Genomic DNA, 22128 nt, shown 5'->3' with positions numbered 1-22128 from the left:
CTTGGTGCTGAACTGAGGCTGTGGCCTGTAAGTAATGGGCTCCTGCACTCTTCGTAGTGATGACTGGCTTTGTGGCTGTGAACTCAGTTTCGTTAACTTTAGTACTGAATGTTATTTGCTTACTTTTTATTGTTTGTACTATTTGTTTACTTTGCACATTGGGTATTTATCAGTCGTTTCTTTGTTTTGTAGCTGCCTGTAAGGAAACAAATCTCAAGGTTGTATATAGTCTATGTTGATAATAAATATGCTTTGAACTTTAAACTTTCCTACTCCTGATGTCAGGCTCACCGGACTTTAATTTCCCGGTTTATTCTTAGAGCCTTTCTAAACAATGGAACATTAACAATCCTCCAACCCTACAGCAACTCACCCCTGAGGCATATCTATGGAAAATAGCGCCTATGGCAAGCACTGAAATTGCGCCTCTGTACAAACATCTGACACCCATCTTTTAGATAACTTTACCATAATATCAGCTCAAAAATACAAGTCAAGCTCATTAATCTTTTAATTAACAAATTATGGCATGACCTGAAAATTATAACTGCACCTTCCTTGCTTTCACTGATGCAAATTTGTCTATGATGTGATCAAAGTCAGCTTTTTCAGTCTCTTCTCTTTCTACACTCAGCAGAGCAAGGTCACAGAGTCTACCTTGACCCATGGAGGCTCTCAAATACAAAAGTATTAGCTTTAGCTTGCTGAATGATCTCTCACAGCTGGCGATGGAAACTGCGATGGTTAGCATTATTTGGATAGCAATGCGAAGATTGGGGAAGACGCTTTCATCTCCATACTGAACAATAAATTCAAGAAGATCTTCAGGTCTTGATATTTTCATGTTGGCCCGCCTTGATAGCAACATTCTGCAATCCAAAATATCTTCATATAGCTGCTGTCCATCAACATCAGGGCTGTGCAATTCGACCAAATTTTCGTCTTTCTTCTTTAAGTCGTTACCGTCGGTGCCATAACACAGTCCCTCAACATTGCGAAGGAACCCAAACTTGGTGTCAGTGTTGTGCAAACAAGCAAACCTTTCATCCATTTCTCTGTGAAGACGATCGAGTGTTCCCTTCCTGAGTCTTTCCATTTCTTCCTTAGCTGTTAACCCAGTGTCTCTCGAGTTCTCATCAGCCATTCGTTTCTTTCATCTCTGATGTCTTTCAGCTCCATTTTCCTTCTTCTTTGTGAAGAAATATTTCATGATCTTCTTACACATCCGATAGTCTTGTGAGACCATGTATCTGCGCCTGGAAAGTCTTCACCCTCCAGGGCGCAGGCCTGGGAAAGGTTGTATGGAAGACTAGCAGTTGCCCATGCTGCAAGTCTGCCCTCTCCACAACACCGACGTTGTCCAAGGGAAGGGCATTAGGACCCATACAGCTTGGCACTAGTGTTGTCGCACAGCAATGTGTGATTAAGTGCCTTGCTCAAGGACACAACGCGTTGCCTCGGCTGGGGCTCGAACTGACGACCTTCAGGTCACTATTCCAGTGCCTTAACCACTTGGTCACGTGCCCATACTTCTTACACAATGCTCTCAAATAAGGCCAAATAAGGCCATCCTAGTGCTTCTCACCCATGATAATCAAAGACAGATCATACATCTGAAGAAAATTCTTTTCTCACTATCTGAGGATGGCTTGTCTGACTTCAAAAGAAACTGCTCAGTGGCGCCCCCCCCCCTTCAAGTGGCACCCAGGGCACGTGCTATACCTGCCATACCTTAGATACGCCACTGCCCCTGGCTAAGTTGTTTTAAATATCTCTGCTCGCTTCCCTCGGGGAGCACCTTGTCAGGCCCTGGGGATTTATCTACCCTAATTTACCTCAGGACAGCAAACACCTCCTCCTCTGTAATCTGTATACAGTCCATGAGCTCACTGCTGCTTTACCTTCCCATTCTCCACATTGATCTCTGTCTGCTCAGTGAGCTCATGTTTCTAAACATTTCACCATCCTGTCAATGTCATCTTAGTCTCCACTTCCATCAAGAATATCTATTTTGCCAAGTTTTGTAACTTCTATCATTGCAAAAACTAAGCCATTTAAAAACTATGCATAACATGATACATACAAAACTGACTATTAAAGGACACCATTACAAATTATGTCCTTTTCTGAAAATTATCCATCTATTTTCAACAAAACATCAAACAAATTCTGTATCACAAAGCTAATTCTTCTCGATAATACTGCAATATTATTTCAGCTTTGTGGTACTGTATCAACAAAAGGTTCAAATGATCAACTTTTTTTCTAAATAGCATCTTCTGCCAGACACTTCTGTCTGTTTTCTTCATGACACAAAACATACCTTCATTGGAATGAAAAGCCATATTCCATGGCCCTGGACTGAGCAATGGAGCCCACAAAGGTAGGTAGAGCCTCAAAATAAAATTCAGTGACAGAATAATCCTGACCAAAATGCTTCAGGCACACAGATCTGTCAACTGTCGAGGATGCCAAGATTTTCAATGAGTTCAAATATTATTGGAATTCAGAAATTATTTTAACGTTATTTTCAAAAAAAATTACTTTGTTTCTTCCTTTTATCCTTACATCTCTAAAGTCCCAATTCAAGTTAAGTAACTCACAGGTCCTTACCTGAACTAGCCCAGGCATAATCTAAATGCAGGTTTCCCAATCAACAGATTTCATGTGATTCTAGTAGCAGGGTACAACCAGGAAACAGCCTGCTGAGTCTGGCCAGTAGATTTGCAATTTCAAGGACTATTATAGATTGTCAGAACTGCTGACAAAATCCAGCAAATCAAAGTCAATATTTTCCCTAACACCTATAATATTTTAAAATCAATTTTACAAACGGCATGACCACTTTGTCACCTTGATAAATATCACAGTAATCCTGAATTGGATCTTCACTTACTATGGCACTTGAAGCTCTAAACCTCAGAACTCTGCCTCTTTTATTAGATCCGTCTTCATCAATTTCTTCTCAGTGAATTACAATCAACAGAAACACACTCCATCCGTTGGAATTTCTATCCAAAATGCTCTTTGCTCAAAACACTTTGCACTTTAACTTGCTAGAATTCAAGTTGACAACAGCATACCAGGAAACCTTAACAAAAGAGGAGATTAACTGCTTACCTCTTTAACCAGGATTTAAAAATAAACAAAGAAATATTAAAGGTCGCTAAAAGAAATACAGGTCATGTTCAACCAAGCTTATTAATAGTGCATCACTACTTTTTCATCCAATTTTATTACATTGAATATAAATCGAAGTGGTCAATCTCCTTTTGTTAATTGATAATTAATTCCTTCCTCTGTTTGTTCAAGTATCTCTTAAAAACTGAACCTGTTATGAACTAATACTAACAAAGATTGCATGATTGTTATTACAAAAGGTACAAACAGCATTAAGTCAAACCAGGACGTCATTATTGTAGCACATGGTTTCCAGCAGGGATACAATTCTAAACCTATTTATCCCTTGAACCATTTTGAGAAGCAAATATTTCTTACAATGAACTTACCTCACATTGCAACTTACACTTGAACTGCAATCATATTACCCTTAATATACGAAAACCTCATTTGTGATAGAGGAATAATATTAAATACCCAATTATGTAATACTTTATATTTATATTATTTAATATTAGAGGGGCGGAATATTAGTGTAGTGATTAGCGCAACACTTTACAGTACAAGCAAAAAAGTTTCAATTCCTGCCACTTTAAGGAATTTTTACGTTCTCCCCGTGACCGTGTGGGGTTCCTCTCACAGTCCAAAGAAGTAACAGTTGATAGGTTAATTGGTCATTGTAAATTGTCCCGTGATTAGGCTTGGATTAAATCAGGAGACCGCTGGCCAGCATGGCTCAAATGGTTGAAAGTGCCTGTTCTGCGTTGTACCTCAAGAAATAAATAACAATTATAAGAGTATTATACAAAATCTTTGGAAATGGTTTCGTAAGTTATAAATTAAAGAGAGCATAGAGCTCTTTATTCTGTGGTTTGAACTGATGAAACATAGGCATCTGTCAGCTCCTTTTCTTGGAAGAAGATTTTATACAGTGATAACCACAATAAAATGTAATGTTTGCTAAGTACAAAATACAGAAGGATCAGAAATAAGTCAGTGCATGCTCTTTACAGTCAATTCTATTCTTCAGTCTAATTTTTGTAAGTGATTAGTTCACCAAATATTGTGTAGTACAAACCAGGAGATTTAAAGATTCTATTTCTTCATTTTTTTGTAGGTACATTTGAAATAATTCACAGAAGCAAGTTCAGTACGTTGCAATGTCAATTCGTTCACGACAGAAGAGCGTAGCTTTGAATATACTTTTTGCAGACCTGGAGTAGATTAGAAACTACTGCCTGTAAGGTCATTACACAAGCCACCAGATCAGGCATGTTCATTTTTAAAGGAACTAGAGAAACAGCATTCTACTAAATAAATCACCATATTTTGAATACATGTAAAACATTCGAAGGAAACTACGGTAAGTAGTTTATAATATCTCTGCTTTTTTCTTTTGTCTTAAATTGTTGAATTCTAAGTTGAAAATGTTTAGACAAATGTGTTGTGCCAGCTCACTTTCCTACTCTCTCTTTCCACAGTTCAAACTTTTCACTTGCATCAGAATGTTTGTCAGGTTTACTGTAAAGATTAAAATATCCTGTGTCTCATACTTTAAAACTGCATGTTCCAGCAACCCTTTCCATGAAACAATTTCTTCCAACCTTTGTCCTCAGTTTTGAAATAATCACTCTTACTGACTTACCAGTCTGTGGAAGTACAACCCAACTTACCTTCACAAAAAAATCCAACAGAATGCTCAGCAGTCAACATTTCAGGCCGAGACCTTTCGGCAGGACCGAAGAGTCTCGGCCCAAAACGTCGACTGTACTTTTTTTCCATAGATGCTGCCTGGACTGCTGAGTTCCTCCAACATATTGTGTGTGTTGCTTGGATTTCCAGCATCTGCAGATTTTCTCGTTTGTAGTTTCTAACTAGCATCAGTTCTGTGCACATGCATGTCTGTTAGACACTACATCATGCTTACAGCAAACAGTTTTAAAATAGCATCAGTTGCACATGTCAACGATTTTTGTCACTAACAGCAAGAAATAAGTAGTAAGACATGAGGAAATCACCAGTAGGCTAGACAAGAGGAAATCACCAGTAGGCTAGACAAGGGAGATGCAGTGGATGTTGTATATTTGGATTTTCAGAAGGCCTTTGACAAGGTGCCACACATGAGGCTACTTAACAAGATAAGAGCCCATGGAATTACGGGAAAGTTACATATGTGGATAGAGCGTTGGCTGATTGGCAGGAAACAGAGAGTGGGAATAAAGGGATCCCATTCTGGTTGGCTGCCGGTTACCAGTGGTGTTCCACAGGGGTCCGTGTTGGGGCCGCTTCTTTTTACATTGTACATCAATGACTGGGATTATGGAATAGATGGCTTTGTGGCTAAGTTTGCTGACGATACAAAGATAGGTGGAGGGGCCGGTAGTGCTGAGGAAACAGAGAGTCTGTCTGTCTGTATCTTGTTTTACGGCAGTTGGCATCCAACTTAATGGTGCATTACCGCCACCCTCTGCTCCAGAATGTGCACTAGACATACATTCTAAATCCCTTCACCCAATCGTGCGTGCGCACGCGCACACACACACATACACACACACACACACACACACACACACAAACCTACACTTCACCCTCCCATCTTTGACCATCCTAGTATCCTACTCCTGTTTATTCGTCATATTCTATAAAAAAAACCCTGTACCCCTTAAAAACGCTAAAAATACCCGGACTTGTGCTCTCTCACCCATGTCCAGCAACCCTTTTAATGTGAATTCCTGCATCTCCAACTCCCTTAATTTATTTCTCATCATCTCTCTCTGTATCCCATACTTCCTGCAACACAAAACTACATGTTCTACTGACTCCTCTTCCTGACATTCCTCACACAATCCTGTCTGGTGTTTCCCTATCATTTTCAATGTTTTGTTTAATGCACAATGCCCCAGCCTTAACCTAGTACACACAATTTCCTCTCTTCTGTTTCCATTACCTACCCTAGTAACTGCAACACTCTTTTGTACTTGATATAAATGCCTCCCTTTCCCCTCCCTGTCCCATCTTTCTTGCCACATTCGGTTGACTTTTTCCCAGATTACACACTTAACCTCTGCTTTACCGATACTAATGTGCATTTCCACATTTTCTTTCTTTAACGCCCTCTTTGCCAACTCATCCACCCTCTCATTCCCCTTCACCCCTACATGTGCTGGAACCCACAGAAATTTTACCTGACCTCCCTGATTTGCAATTCTTGTAACTAACTGAAGGACTTCATAAAGTACATCTTGCCGACTGTTTGTGTGAAAAGACCTTAAACTTGCTAGAACTGAGGATGAATCTGAACATATCAATGCTTTGGCTTGTCTGGCTTTCTGCACCCATTGCAACGCAACCAACACTGCCAGCACCTCACTGTAAACACCCCTAACTTATTAGATGTTCTTCTGCTGATTCCAATTTCTTTTGCTGGTATTACCACCCCAAACCCTGTCACTCCTGTTTCAGGTTCCTTCGCACCATCCATATAAATGTGAGTATAATCACTATACTTTTCCATCACATGACAGTTAAATGCATTTACCAAATCTGTTTTATATCTTTCTTTCCTTTTTACCTCTAACAAATGCCAGTCTATGTCAGGCCATACAAGCTTCCATGGAGCTACAGCCGGATAAACTACTGAAGGACTTATCCTCAGATCAAATACTCCACATTCTTTCGCGATATCATTCCCTACCCGACTAAAGGTATCCCTCTGAAACCTCCCATTTTCCCAGCACTCCTGCAACACTCCTTTAGTAGGGTGAGAATCATTGTGCCCCTGCAAGTTAGCCCAGTAGCTTGCCATCAGTTGCATCCTTCTTAGTTCCAAAGGCACTATTTCCATTTCTACCTGTAGGGCTGACACTGGTGACATTTTAAAAGCCCCACTGCACACTCTCAAGGCCTGAGCCTGAATCACATCCAGTTTCCTTATAAGAGACCTAGCTGCTGATCCATATACTATATTTCCATAATCCAATACAGATCTTACTAAAGCCACATACATTCTCTTCAAAGCTGAACAACTTGCTCCCCATTCCCTACCAGTCAAACATCTCATCATATTTAATACTTTTTTACATTTCTCCTCAACTTTCCTGATATGGTCTGCCCATGTTAATCCTGAATCAAATATAACTCCCAGAAATTTAAATGATGCAACCCTTTCTAATTCAACCCCATACATCCTTAACTTCTTCCCTACCTCAACCCTTTTCCTGGTAAAAAAATACAGTTTGAGTTTTATCTACTGAAAATCTACATCCCCAATCATAACCCCACTCCACCACTTCATCAATTGCTTCTTGTAGTTTCCTGATTATATGGTCCATGTTCCTGCCTCTTTTCCACAAGGCCCCATCATCCGCAAACAGTGACCTACCTATATCCACTGGTACCTTTGTGAAGACATCAATGATCATAATGATGAAAAGTAACGTGCTAATCACACTACCTTGAGGTGTGCCATTTTCCACTATGTACTGTTTTGATAATTCTGATCCAATCCAAACTTGAATTTTTCTACCAAGCAAAAAATCTTTAATCCAATTAAAAACTCTCCCACCAACCCCCATCTTGTGCAGTTTAATTAATAATCCTTCCTTCCACATCATATCATAGGTTTTTTCAATGTCAAAGAACACTGCCACTACTGACTCTCTATTTGCCTCGGCCTTCCTTATTTCAGTCTCTAACATAATCACTGAGTCCATGGAATTCCTTCCCTTTCTAAAACCACTCTGATAACTTGCCAGCATTCCCCTTTTCTCAAGCTCATATGATAACCTTTCTGTTATCATCCTTTCCATTATCTTACATATACTTGATGTTAATGCAATTGGTCTGTAGCTAGTGGGTTTTGACAGATCCTTGCCAGGCTTCCTTATTGGAATTACTACTGCTTCCTTCCATGCACTTGGTAATCTTCCCTCCTCCCACACTCTGTTATAAAAATGCAGCAACTTCAAGAGCGCTCCTTCTCCTAGATTTTTTAGCATCACGGAGCATATCAGATCTTTCCCTGGGGAGGTTGGTCTCGATCCCTTTATTGCTCTCACCATTTCTGCTAATGTAAATGGATCATCAATTATATCATCTGTTTCTTCCCTCCTGCTTAACACACCTGGGTGTTGGCTCATTATTCTCTGCAGAGAGACTTGGATAGATTGGAAGAATGGGCAAAGAAGTGGCAAATGAAATACAATGTTGGAAAGTGTATGGTTATGCACTTTGGCGGAAGAAATAAACAGGCAGACTATTATTTAAATGGGGAAAGAATTCAAAGTTCTGAGATGCAACGGGACTTGGGAGTCCTCGGACAGGATACCCTTAAGGTTAACCTCCAGGTTGAGTCAGTAGTGAAGAAGGCGAATGCAATGTTGGCATTCATTTCTAGAGGAATAGAGTATTGGAGCAGGGATGTGATGTTGAGGCTCTATAAGGCGCTGGTGAGACCTCACTTGGAGTACTGTGGGCAGTTTTGGTCTTATTTAAGAAAAGATGTGCTGACGTTGGAGAGGGTACAGAGAAGATTCACTAGAATGATTCCGGGAATGAGAGGGTTAACATATGGGGAATGTTTGTCCGCTCTTGGACTGTATTCCTTGGAGTTTAGAAGAGTGAGGGGAGACCTCATAGAAACATTTCGAATGTTGAAAGGCATGGACAGAGTGGATGTGGCAAAGTTGTTTCCCATGATGGGGGGGTCTAGTACGAGAGGGCACGACTTAAGGATTGAAGGGTGCCCATTCAGAACAGAAATGCGAAGAAATTTTTTTAGTCAGAGGGTGGCGAATCTATGGAATTTGTTGCCACGGGCAGCGGTGGAGACCAAGTCATTGGGTGTATTTAAGGCAGAGATTGATAGGTATCTGAGTAGCCAGGGCATAAAAGGTTATAGTGAGAAGGCAGGGGAGTGGGACTAAATGTGGGAATAGATCAGCTCATGATAAAATGGCGGAGCAGACTCGATGGGCCGAATGGCCGACTTCTGCTCCTTTGTCTTATGGTCTTAAGACAATTCAGAACTGTTTTGCTCGCTGTGGTTTCAAGCATTCAGACTTGGAGATGCTGGAAAAAGCTAGGAGTGAAAATGAAACGATTTCACTACTTCAATAAGTTAAGAGAATTTGAAGGTATCTGCAACCATCTTGAATGTTATAATGAAAATGAAGAGTTGGAGGATACAATCATTGAAAGCATTCCATGAAAGCAATCTCCTATTTGTACTAGATGTCTGCACTGATTTTGTTCATTTACAGTCGATCAAAAGAACACAGCAGCATACTCTAGATCAGTGGTCCCTAACCTCCAGGCCGCAGACCGATACCAATCCGCGAAGCGTACAGGGGTGCAGTGGTAGCTGGAGCACACCCAGCATATCTTTGAGAAAAAAGTCTAAATAAACAAGCTAATTAATTAGACGCCTCTGATCTGGGCCGACATTTACATGCCGGGCAGTACCTAATTAGCTTGTTTATTTCGGCTTTTTTCTTAAAGGTGTGCTGGGTGTGCTCCGGCTACCGCTGCACCGCTGCATGCTTCGCGGCCCAGAGGTTGGGGACCACTGGTCTAGATGAATTCCTCTGTCAATAACTATTAGGAACTAATAAAGTTTTATAGTCCTGTATTGGTAAGTGTTCTAATTTGTTCTGTATTTCATTTAAATACATAATTTCAGAATTAGGTTTATTATCACCAGCATGTGTCATGAAATTTGTTAACTTAGCAGCAGCAGTACAATGCGACACATGATATTATAGAATGAAAAAAAAGTAAATCAATTACAGTAAGTATATACGTATATTTAATAGGTTAAAATAGTGCAAAACAGAAATAATATTCTTTAAGAACAAAGGTAGTGTTTATTGATTCAATGTCCATTTAGGAATCAGATGGCAGGGGGGAAGAAGCTGCTCCTAAATCGCTGAGTGTGTGCCTTCAGGATTCTGTACTTCATTCCTGATGGTAACAATAAAAGGAGGACATGTCCTGGGTGATAGGGCTCCTTAATAATGGGCGCTGCCTTTCTGAGGCACTGCTCCTTGTAGATATCTTGGATAATACGAAGGCAAGGACCCAAGATGGAGCTGACTAACTTTACAACTTTCTGTAGCTTCTTTCGGTCCTGTGCAGTAGCAAACCAGCACACGCCCCCCGCCCCAAATACTAGAGAGTGATGCAGCCTGTCAGAAAGCTCTCCATGGCACATCGATATAAGTTCTCAAGTGTTTTAATTGACAAACCAAATCTCTTCAAATTCCTCATTTAAATGGTAGCTTGGCTTTTTTTAAAAAAATACCTTTTTAGTACTTCCATGACACTTCAGCTCACAGGGGCAGCTACTTAATTAGGCCAAAATGTACTGGCCCTGATGTGTCGAATTAACCGGAATCCACTGAGTTCACCAACCTTTTCAGCACTAGTAACTTCAAGCAGAATTACGGTAACTGAGAAATTTTTTAAAACCTTTTAAAATATATCTTCTATTTGATGAGGCTGTTTTACAGAGTAGAAATTTGAGGGAGCAGAACCACTGTTGTGGGTGACATCTGAAATGGGCAAATTGATTCTTAGTCCAGAATAAATGTCATTGACATTATTCACTACTAAAATTCAACAACTGTGGTGTGCTGATTTAACTAATTCTTTGCAGTTTTTACTGATGTTATGAACATAAGCACAGTTAATTTAACACCCACTGTTTTAGATGCATCTTAATTCAGAATGAGATTTAATATTAAGACAGTTGCACAAAGGGAATCAGGAGATAATAAGTACAAATAAAGAACAAGATTAGATATTAGTTATAAAGTAATGTATACATAAACGCATTTAATATCTTGCACATTTGAAATATACCACGTCATTGAAGCATCTGCTGTTCACTAGCATTTGCTGTCATCAAGGAAGCGCTTGGAATCATTTGCACCAGCTGTAAATGCTCTCAGAGACACTCTACATTGACCGAATGCTACATATTTACCAGGTGTTCGGCAAATTCTAATTCTGCAAGCAATTCCAGTCTCTGCAACTATTTGCACTATACAGGTAATATTATTTTGGTATTATATTCATATTAAAGGCAGGCATACACTTTGTCACAGTAGTTGTGCTAATTAACAGCTGTCTTGTATGTAAAGTAGATTTACAATACTTAATACAGAACATACGTTTTTATCTAAACTAGTGCTTCTTGAGTTATTTGTTATGCTATTTGAGGTTTGGGAAAAGTGTTAAGTGATGCCAAGTGATTTAAATAATAGCCAGTCTCTATATTTTTCTCTATTGCAGTAATTTTCTTCGTTAAAATAAAGAAAAGAATAATTATATCTTAATTTTAAGGTTAAAAGGAAATGTTAACATCTGCAAAGCTATAAACTGAAAAGAAAAACAGACAACTCAATTATCGCGTGTTGTTGTGAGAAGTAATTTCTTTTGTAGCCAAGTACAGCTGAGCATCATATTAGCAGTATGCATTCAATATATCTACATCTATGGGCAGTGAAGGTCCATATGCTAAACTATTACATGTTAAAATACCCAATCAAATTCAAATGGATCAACAGTAGCTTTATTGAAAGAAAGTACAAAATGAGAAAAGATGCTGAATGAAAGTCTGAAATTCCCAATTGTCATCTTACTGAGGAAAAGCTAAGTTAGCTTTAAATACATTTAGTAAAGAAGAGAGAGAGAATAAGTCAAAGAAAAGGACAACTGCACGTAGGCAGAGACTTTCCACATTCCTTGATGAAGTCCGAAAGTTATTTACATTTTGAGTATTACTTGGGCAATTCAAGCACTGTTCATTGAAATGTAGAAATTAACAAATTAGAAGTGGGCTCAATGCGTCTATGCTATTCACAAAACGTTAATTCCTCAATTCATTTACAATCCTTTGCTCAATTACCTTAAATCCATGTCCATGAGCTAAACATAACTGTGCAAAGAAAACGTTCTACTGTATGCAGTGGGTTTTCTGCAAGGAAAAACAGCAAAGACCCTGAAAGATTTTATAAAAAGTAGCGAGGCTTTCTGTAAGTAGAAACCAAATTAGATATAATTTTAAGTAAAGAATATTGCAGCATCAAGGATTCCTTCAAAAGCTGAAGCTTCAAAAAGCTCACATCCATCATTAAGAATCCCCATCACCCAGGGCATGCCCTCTTTTCATTGCTACCATCAGGGAGGAGATACAAGAATCAGAATCAAGTTTAATATCACAGGCATATATCGTGAAATTTGTTAACTTAGCGGCACTAGTACAATGCAATATGTTCATGGGTTCAATGTCCATTTAGAATGTCCATTTAGAGAACTTTAGAATTCAGGAGCCTGAAGACACACACTCAAAGTTTTAGGAACAGCTTCTTCTCCACTATCAGATTTCCAAATGAACAATGAAGTAACCTTTGAACACTACCTCACTACTTATGCTCTCTTTTTGCACTACTTATTCAAAGTCTGTATGTATATTTCTTATAGCAATCTATAGTTTGTTATCAATTGCACTGTACTGTGCCACAAAACAAATGTCATGACATATGCCAGTGACATTAAACACGATTCTGATTCCAAGCCTAAATAATGTTAATGTTAAAATGATACTAAATTTACCACATTTACCATTATATAATTATAACAAAATTGGTTTCAATATTTCTTTATCAATATAGTGCCGCTATGTTCAAAGACTGATGTTAAAAAGTAACAAATTGGCGCTGAAGGTTCGATCGAAACCATAGGAAAAAATGCCACCAACTGACATTTAAATAAAAATAATTTCTTTTCATCACGACGACAGCAGAGGTTTCTCATTGTTGACTCTAGAGCATGTCTCATTTTGGCATAACAAGATATCAAGTGTGACTGAATAGAATTACTTTAACGGCATAGCATGTCAACTTCACTGAACACAAGAATCATGTAAAAACACTAAGTTCTGCTTTAACTCACCAAAACATTAGCTGTGAAACTAAAATTTTAAATATGCTTGTGCCTTGTAGTGTGACTTAGCTTAAGTATTCATTGTGTCCTTGAGCAAGGCACTTAATCACACATTGCTCTGCGACAACACTGCTGCCAAGCTGTATAGGTCCTAATGCCCTTCCCTTGGACAACATTGGTGTAGTGGAGAGGGGAGACTTGCAGCATGGGCAACTGCTGGTCTTCCATACAACCTTGCCCAGGCCTGTGTCCTGGAGAGTAAAGACTTTCCAGGTGCAGATCCATGGTCTCGCAAGACTAACGGATGCCTTAAAAAAATTCATATGGGGTTTAAGGGTACAACTATCTTAATACCACATAAATCAAATGGCAATATTGAGGGGCAACATTGTATGCTTTTGCTTCCAATTCACTAAACAACTATGGGATATTACATATAAATACAAAATTAAAAACATTTATTTTCCCCATTTTCCAACCCAACTTCAGGTTATTGAAGGATTTATAAGCAGTAAGCGGTCAATAGCAGCTCTTTGTTGACCATGGAACTAATTAAGCCAATTGGATCCTACAAATTCAAATATTATAACTGAGACAGTAGCATTGAGGCTCCAGCTGAACTGCTGAAGTGTCAGGAGATGTATCTGAACTCACAACCTCAAGTCGAAGACCAATATCCTACACCTGACCCAGGACAGACACTTAGTAGTAAGACATACACAGAAAACACATATTGTCAATCTCATTAAAGTCCTGCAGAATTCTCATAATGGACTTTTGCATAAATAATATTGTCACTCAGTCAGTGGGTGCCGTCCCGAGTCCGGGATTGGCAGCTATGCACCTCCATCATCTTCCATCTTGCGCTCTTTTTCTGGCATCAGCAGAACTCAACCCAGTCCATTGCCTCACATTATCGTACCAAGTGGTTCACTGCCTTCCTCTTTCCCTCGTTCCTTCTATCATTCCTTCCAATAACAATTTCTGCAGTCCACCACCTCTTAACAAGTGCCCGGCATATTCCAGCTTCCTTTTTTGCATGTGGTTAAACCTGAAGGATTGTATCCAAATGGCAGCTCAGCAATGTCTCCCCAAAAGAAAGCGTGTAGCTAATTATACCAATTCAATTAAAACCTTTTAGCATTTCAAGCTTTCCAACAATTCTTTTTTTAATCATGTAAGTAAACAAATATTGTTTTGGGGGAATATCAATCTTTAAAAAGCTATCAACATTTTCTTATTGTACTTCTATAATATATTTTCTATTAAGGAATCCACCCATTTTGTGCAAATCGATGAAGAGTATTCTGTAGTATTTTGGTTGTAATCACGCTTAGCCTCCTCTCTGCTGAGAGTGTGGATCTGCCAGCACCAGATGACCAGATGACTGCGGGTCAGTGAGCATGGTTTACGAATGGATGAGGAGAGACAAGCTTATGGAGTGCATCAGAGGCCACAGGCACCTAAACCCTTGCAAACATAAAATAGATCAGAAGTTGTTCTGCGTTAGGGAACTAACCAAACTAAATTGCGTTACCAGAGTAAATCAAGCGGTCATTTTACAGTGCTGATTAACTTCAAAGCCGCCGCTTCAACCAAGTTTACTCACTGGTCCGACATTTATAGCGTCCGCTTCCTACTCCGCGGCCCTGGCAACGCCAAATTCTGGCGCGATACCTGCCGGGAGATATAGACCATTCCCAACATCAACAAAATAAACTACGAATCCCATCAGGTAGCGTGGTCCTTTTTTTAATCGGAATTGTGTCCGCCAGGAAAACATATTATCAGATTTAGTTCCGGAAGCAAATATAAAGTAGGGAAGGAAACCTGAGCGTAATTTAAAGTCTCTGTAACATTATTTGTATGCAAAACTTTGTAACTATAAAATCTGTGCAAACTAAACGAAAAATGTAAAAGCGCTGGGTCGACCTTAAACGCTCTCCAGAGATGTCATCTGACCTGCCCAGTATTTCCAGCCTTTTCTGCTTTTTCAGATTTCCAAATTACAGTATCTGCAGTATTTTTTAAAGCAAAAGAAAATAATTGAAACTAAAGAAAATACACTGAAAATACTGGAAATGATTACCAGGTCAACTTTCTCTGCGGATGGAGGGAGAAACTCAATCTTTCGAACTGATTTTGTTATGTTATAAAGCTACAGGAAAGAGTACATACTAGTCAACCACATTTTAAGAGACATGCAGATCAAGAACTTGAGGAAAGGAAGAAAAGAGCAGGAAATGGATTCACATGGACATGACAAAAGGGTAGAAATTGATCAAAAGTTGATGAAATTTTCCATTTCAGGGTATTAATAGTTTTTTTTTAAAAAACACACGAACGGAGTTACCTACAATTCAAAACATTCAGTGAGGGAGGAAACTAGGGAATGTAATGGAGCAGTGTAATATACCTCCTGTACCTAATAAAGTGGTTACAGAGTGATTTCATGATCTTTTCCAGCCATAGCACATCCACTTCGTGTCAATGTGCTGAGTGATGTTCTTCTGCACACCGCTGTTATAACACATGATTATTTGAGTTACTGTTGCATTCCTGTCAGCTTGAACCAGTCTGGCCATTCTTCTCTGACCTCTATTGTTAACAAGGCATTTTTGCCCACAGACCTGCCCATTACTGAATGTGTGTCATTTTTTTTGCATCATTCTCTGTAAACACTAGAGCAGGGGTTCCCAAATTCTTTTATGTCACGGACCCCTACCATTAAGCAAGGAGTCCATGGACCCCAGATTGGGAAAACCTGCTCCAGAGACTGTTGTGCATGAAAATCCCAGGAAGTTTGCAGTTTCTGAGATACTCAAACCCTCCCCTTTGGCACCAACTTTCACTCCACAGTCAAAATCACTTAGGTCACATTTCTTCCCCATTCTAAAGTTTGGTCTGAACCATAACCAAACTTCCAGACCATGTCTGCATGTTTTTGTACATTGAGTTATGCCACGTGACTGGCTGATTAGATATTCGCATTAACAAGCAGATACTCAGGTGTACCTAATAAAGTGGCCACTGAGTATAGGACTATACAAGTACACAGAGCATTGAAAGTGTCGTTATGGGTGGTGAAAAAGGTTTTTAGGAGCATTATATTGTTGTATAAGTCAATGGTGAGGCCAAACCCATTATAAGTTGAGTACCCCTTATCTGAAATGCTTGGAGTTGAAGGTGTTTCGAATTTAGGATTTTTTCGGAGTTTGGAATAAATAACGAGATAGCTTGGGATCGCCATCATTTCCAACTCTGAATTTACTGCTACCAGTAAGCAGTCTTTGTCTTACACTAGTTAATCGCACAAATGTGATGCAACTGTTCAGTGTGTTAGATTTTCATCTTGGCAAACTCATCAATGAATTTCTCTGCTGCTTCACGATCAGCAGACGCTTTATCACCACAAATCTTTAAAACTTCAATGCCGTGCCTTTTCTTAAATCTCTGCAACCAGCCTGCTGAATATTCTAAGGTTCATTTATTATCAAAGCATGCATCCATATACAACTCTGAAACCTGTATTCACAATTACCTTCCATTTTCAGTTTGTCATGATAGATCTTTACTTGTTTCATAATCACCGTACCACTAAGCAGCATATATTCACTCCGATGCTGATGAATCCATTCTTTCAATACACAATTGAGGTCTTCATTTTTCACTTTATGCAGCGTTTTTCTCTGTTTTTCATTACCTTCTCCTCATTACAAATGTGAGGTCACTTCTCAGAACTGTTTGTGGTGCGCAGAGACCTGTGCATTGCCGGGGAACCTTCCCAGTACCTTGTGGAATTTCCATTTGTGAAGTCGCGTCAGCACTCAAAAAGGTTTTGGGTTTCGGATAAGGGGTACTCAACCTCTACAGGAGAGATGAGGTTGGACTGGAAAAAGCACAAAAAGGATTTAAGTGAATTATGACAGTACTAGCAGGCTGTAGTTATAGGGAGAGTTTGTCCAGGTTAGGTCTTTACTCCTTGGAGCGCAGGAGAATGAGGGATAACCTTATAGAGATTTATTAAATACAACGTGGAACGGGCCCTTCCAACCCAATGAGCTGCACTGCCAAGCTACCCAACTATTTAACCCTAGCTTTATTACTAGACAATTTACCGGTACATATTTGGATTGTGGGAGGAAAATAGAGCACCATTGAACTCCGAACTCTGACACCCCAAGCTTTCATAGCGTCGCACCAACTGCTACACTGGGTGGAAGTACATCCCTACCAAAGGAGGTGTAAGGTGCTCCTTCACTCCATTAGCCTGCAGCTCACTCTTGGGCAAGGTGTAGCACCAGCTTAGCCCCCTAATCAGGGTCCTGTGAGGCCATGGGAGCAGGTGGTGGATGGTCGTATGAGCAGCTGGTGCAGATCACAAGTCTTGGTTATGCAATCACTAAAGCCAGGCAGACAATCTCTGAAGAGTATTGATAATGGCTGTGGTCACCCGTCCTAAAACAAAATTAGGAAAATTGGAGTCAGTTTCACACTAACCAGACAGGAAGATAAAATCAGCTGGTCAGGAATGGAGCTTGTTGTAGGAATTGAAGATAATAATTTTGGTTTTCCCACGCACAGTAATCCAGAATTGGATGCCAGAAAGCAGGCCGATAACACAGAGCATGGGTTGAGCAAGGTGTTGGAGAGGTAAACTTACATCAGCAGCAAGATTGTCATTAAGGATAGCATATTGAGGAAGGGCAGGGAATCATAAATAGTTCCTCAAAGGAAGCTAAGGTGGAGGCAAGAGTGGGACCTTTAGATATTTAATATAGGAAAGAAAGGAGGGCAATCCATCTCATTTAGGCTGGGAAGGAAAGTCATTAAAGGAGAGTATACAATTCCCCCCATGACACAAGCAGCACAAAGGTTGAAAGGATGACAGAGTAGTCGGCTCACAGCTTTTCCTCACGTCAGATGCTGGTTAGATGAATAATGTTACACTCAAGTTTTGAAACTAGGTTCTGGCTTCAGCTATTAGCTGGTGGATGTTTAAATGTTCGCATTAGGCTCCATAACAAAAAGAATTCATAACTAAGATTGTCAATGGCCAAAAGAGCTGATAACAGCTGTGCCCTGGTAAGGTTTGAATAAAATGAGTGTAGCCCTAGAATAATGTTAACCGCGCAAGCATCAACTATGGCATGCTTATCCTGATTGAAGCAATATTAAAATAAAGTTGCCAAATGAGACCTTTAGAAACAACATTAAAGAGATCAGGGCTGCAGATGTTAAAGCAAAGCCAATCTGAATTTATGGATTTTTCAAAGTTTAATACCAATAGGTTGACTTTGCATTTCACATAAGCAGGGGCAGCATGATAGTGTAGCTGCTGGCGTAATGCTGTTTCTGCACCGGTCACCTGGGTACAACTCTACCACTGTCCATAAGGAATTTGTACATTCTCCCTATGATTATGTTGGTTTCCTCCGGGTGCTCCAGTTTCCTCCCACATTCCAAGGATACACAGGTTAGAGAGTTAGTTGATCACATAGATGTAATTGGGTGCCGGGTGCTCATTGGAGGAGAAGAGCCTGTTACTGTGCTGTACCTCTAAATAGAATAAAATTTAAAATGGGTTTATAAACTTATTAGTACCCTGCTAGCTTTTAGTCCCAAGCAGACAATAAATACACAGCTCCTCCTGGGTCCTGATCAAACCACAAAATAGCTCTGGACTAAAGCCAGCCATCACTTAACTTTTCTTTCGGATTAATTTACCCAATCTTCTGGAAAATTTCATTCCAATTTACCACACCACAATTAATTCTCATTTCTCCTGATCAAGCTAACTTCTGTTAGACCACGAGACCGTAAGACATAGGAGCAGAATTAGGCCATTCAGCCCTTCAAGCCCGCTCCATTATTTCATCATGGCTGATCCCGGATCCCATTCAACATCACACACCTGCCCTCTCACCATATCCATTGATGTCCCAACCAATCAGGAATCTATCAGCTTCCTTGAATATACGCACGGACTTGGCCTCCATCACAGACTGTGACAGAGCATACCACAGGCTCTACCTAGTGGTGTTCCTCAGAACTACCTATCCCTCCACCCATCTTCATACAATCTGCAAACTTTGCCACAAAGCTATCAATTCCATTATTTAAATCATTGACAGACAATGTGTAAAAGGACTCAACGTTCTGCTGTAGGGTCTCGGCCCAAAACGTCAGCTATTTTTTTCCATAGATGCTGCCTGGCCTGCTGAGTTCCTCCAGCATTTTGTGTGTCTTTCTTGGATTTCCAGCATCTGCAGATTTTCTCGTTCTTTTCCCTTCTTATAGTTTTTTTTTAGCTGCCTTTGTTGGATTTTTAAAGTTTTCTAATCATCCAACTTCCCACTCCCTTTTAAATCTTATATGCCCTTTCCTTGGCTTTTATGCAGCCCTTAACTTCCCTTGTCAGCCATGGTTACCTACCCTTGTCATATGAGAACAACTTCTTCAGTGGGATATATCTATCCTGAGCCTTGGAAACTATTCCCAGAAACTTCAGCCATCTCTGTTCCCATAAGCATCCCCCTCCAATCCACCTGGGCAAGCTCCTCTCTCACACCTTGTAATTCCCTTTACTCCATTGCGATACTGATACAAGTGACTTATGCTTCTCCCTCTCAAATTGCAGTATGAATTCAATCATATTATGACCACTGCCTTTGAAGGGTTCCTTTACGTTAAGCTGACTAACAAAGTCAGGGTTATTACACAACACCCAATCTAAGATAGCCTTTCCCCTAGCAGGCTCAAGCACAAGCTGCTCTAAAAAGCAATTTTGTAGACATTCAACAAATTCCCTCTCTTGCGATCTGACACCAATCTGATTTTCCCAGTCCCCTTGCATATTGAAGTTCCCCATTACAATTGTGACATTACCCTTATTACAAGCCCTTTCCAGCTCCCTTTGCAATTTCAATCCCACATTTTGGCTACAGTTCTTTTCACTCCTCTCACAGGAGTTGCTTCCTATAATGGCTGGGAATGTCTAGCAACGATCTCCATCTTCCAGACCTTTCTACCTATTCCAGCCTTCATTGCTTCCATGAATTCTAGGCCATTATCTCCAGATGATGCACTTTCAAACCACACTGGGCTCCAGAGATTGAAAAATCATCTGTATATCTTCCCAGTGATGTTTCAATAAAAGAATGACACTTTAAAACAGAGAAAAAAAACATTAGCTAGAATTCAAAAGGTATGGAGTTGGCAGAACGAAGATTTATGGAAAGTGAATTTAACAATGTGGAATACAATAACTATTTGTTAAAAGGTCATTTTGCAAATGTTTTCATGAATAAATCATGAACCCAAAATAATTCAGTTTTAAAGTAAGTTGCACTGATTATTGGCTTATTGTAAAAATGATAGATTAATAGCAATGTCTGTACATGGTCAGTTCTGCATTATTGCGGTCTTTATTTTCTTTTCATTTCTAACATGATTTTGTATTCAGTTTCCTTTCAAAGGTCCAGCCAGCTTTCTACTGCAGCAATGACCCTGCAATTGGTTTCCGAGAACAGCAATACCAACCTTATACACCCAGGATTCTCCTTAATGAATTTTCATAGTGAAATCTTTCTTTTTGGACAGAAAGGATGGCCTAAAAGATCCTGCAACACAGGTGTTTTCCTTCTTCATCTCAAGAGTCACCAGCTGAAACTTAAACCTGTTTCATTTTCATCTGAATCATGCTATCTCCCACCACTGCGTCGGCCTGCAGTAACTCATTACTCAGATCCCTCAGAGGCAGGAAGCCTTTCTTACCTCATTCATGGTGGGAGAACTCCAAATAACGAGCTGCCTAATACACTTTATGTCATGATGGTTTATGACAATGCTGCCAAAAAGCGAACGTCTCTTCAATGCACTGAAAAGAAACTAACAGGAGATGTTCCCAGTGGAAGATATGGCCACACCATCAATGTGATTCAGGACAAGGGAGAAACTATATGTGCCCTGTTTGGTGGTAGATCGTACCAGGCTCCTGGACAAAGAACTACAGAAAACTGGAATAGCCTGGTGGATTGTTCACCTGAGGTATTTCTGATTGATATGAATACCGGCCATTGCACATCCCACGTAATTCCAGAAATAGAAGAGGGCTTTTCATTCCATGTTGCCATTTCAAAACTTGAAACCATCTACATATTAGGTGGTCATTCTATTAAAAACAATAATCGTCCTGCAAGATTGCTTAGTCTAAAAGTAGATCTTTCAGACATTCATCCAAGTGTGAAATGTACAATACTACATGGAGGTATCTCTGTATCAAGTGCAATCGTGACCCAGGCTGGCACAGATGAGTTCATCATTGTTGGTGGCTATGAATCTGAGAGTCAGAAGCGGATGATTTGTAACACTGTCATTCTGGAGAATAATAACATTCAGATTTTGGAAAAAGAACCCCCAGCATGGACTAATGATATCAAAGCAAGCAAAACCTGGTTTGGCAGTGATATGGGAAGTAGTGCAGTGTTAATAGGAATTCCTGGAGAAACGAAACAAGATACACCAATTGCACACTACTTCTACATTGCAAATTTTGGACAGCCTAAAGAAGAAAGCCAGATGTCTGCCAGCCAGGAATCCTTTACTGATCCTGAGGAATACAGCACATTTGAAGATTCGGAAGAATTTCGCTTTGATGTGGAAGCAGATCCCTCTGATGATGTGGAAAACACGGATGATGCTGATGAAGAAGGTTATTGGATTAAATGCAGTGCCAACTGCAATATGAACATTAAGATCTGGGTGCCTTATTACTCTACAGAACTCAATAAACCTGCAATGATCTTCTGCTCGAATGCAGGTGATGATGGACACTGGGTACACGCTCAGTGCATGAATCTCACAGAAATGCAGCTGATTCAGTTTTCTCAGGAGAACATAAAGTACTTTTGCAATGAACATTATATTGACAGAGGAATTAAAACTCCACTCAAGACAAAGCAGATAAAGCGAACGCCAATAAAATCCCCCCGTAAGAAGTCACCGGCAACACTGAAAAGGGTGCCAATGAAGAAGAGCTTTCTGAAGAGACTGTTTGATTAA

At 39.8% G+C, this 22128-nt stretch overlaps 2 protein-coding genes across 6 annotated transcripts in view; one reads left to right on the top strand and one right to left on the bottom strand.

Moving 5' to 3' along the window:
• The window catches only part of iftap (intraflagellar transport associated protein), a 44499-nt gene extending 29738 nt beyond the window's left edge, over positions 1–14761 (bottom strand). For 2 of the 5 annotated variants that reach the window (XM_072272673.1, XM_072272678.1), the window contains exon 1: positions 14675–14741. The gene's annotated coding sequence lies outside the window, so the exon portion shown is untranslated. Of the gene's footprint in view, positions 1–14602 lie in introns of all 5 variants that reach the window. The other 3 variants (XM_072272676.1, XM_072272674.1, XM_072272677.1) reach the window with 3 other exon arrangements.
• A 5807-nt stretch (positions 14762–20568) lies between these two features.
• Positions 20569–22128, top strand: rag2 (recombination activating gene 2). Its single transcript, XM_072273161.1, has one exon. The coding sequence runs from the start codon at positions 20569–20571 to the stop codon at positions 22126–22128; it is 1560 nt and encodes a 519-aa protein (XP_072129262.1).

This window comes from Mobula birostris, chromosome 11, assembly GCF_030028105.1.
Source record: "Mobula birostris isolate sMobBir1 chromosome 11, sMobBir1.hap1, whole genome shotgun sequence".
Lineage (NCBI taxonomy): Eukaryota > Metazoa > Chordata > Chondrichthyes > Myliobatiformes > Myliobatidae > Mobula > Mobula birostris.
The sequence above is the reverse complement of the archived record's forward strand: the minus strand, read 5'-3'. Positions and strand labels throughout refer to the sequence as shown.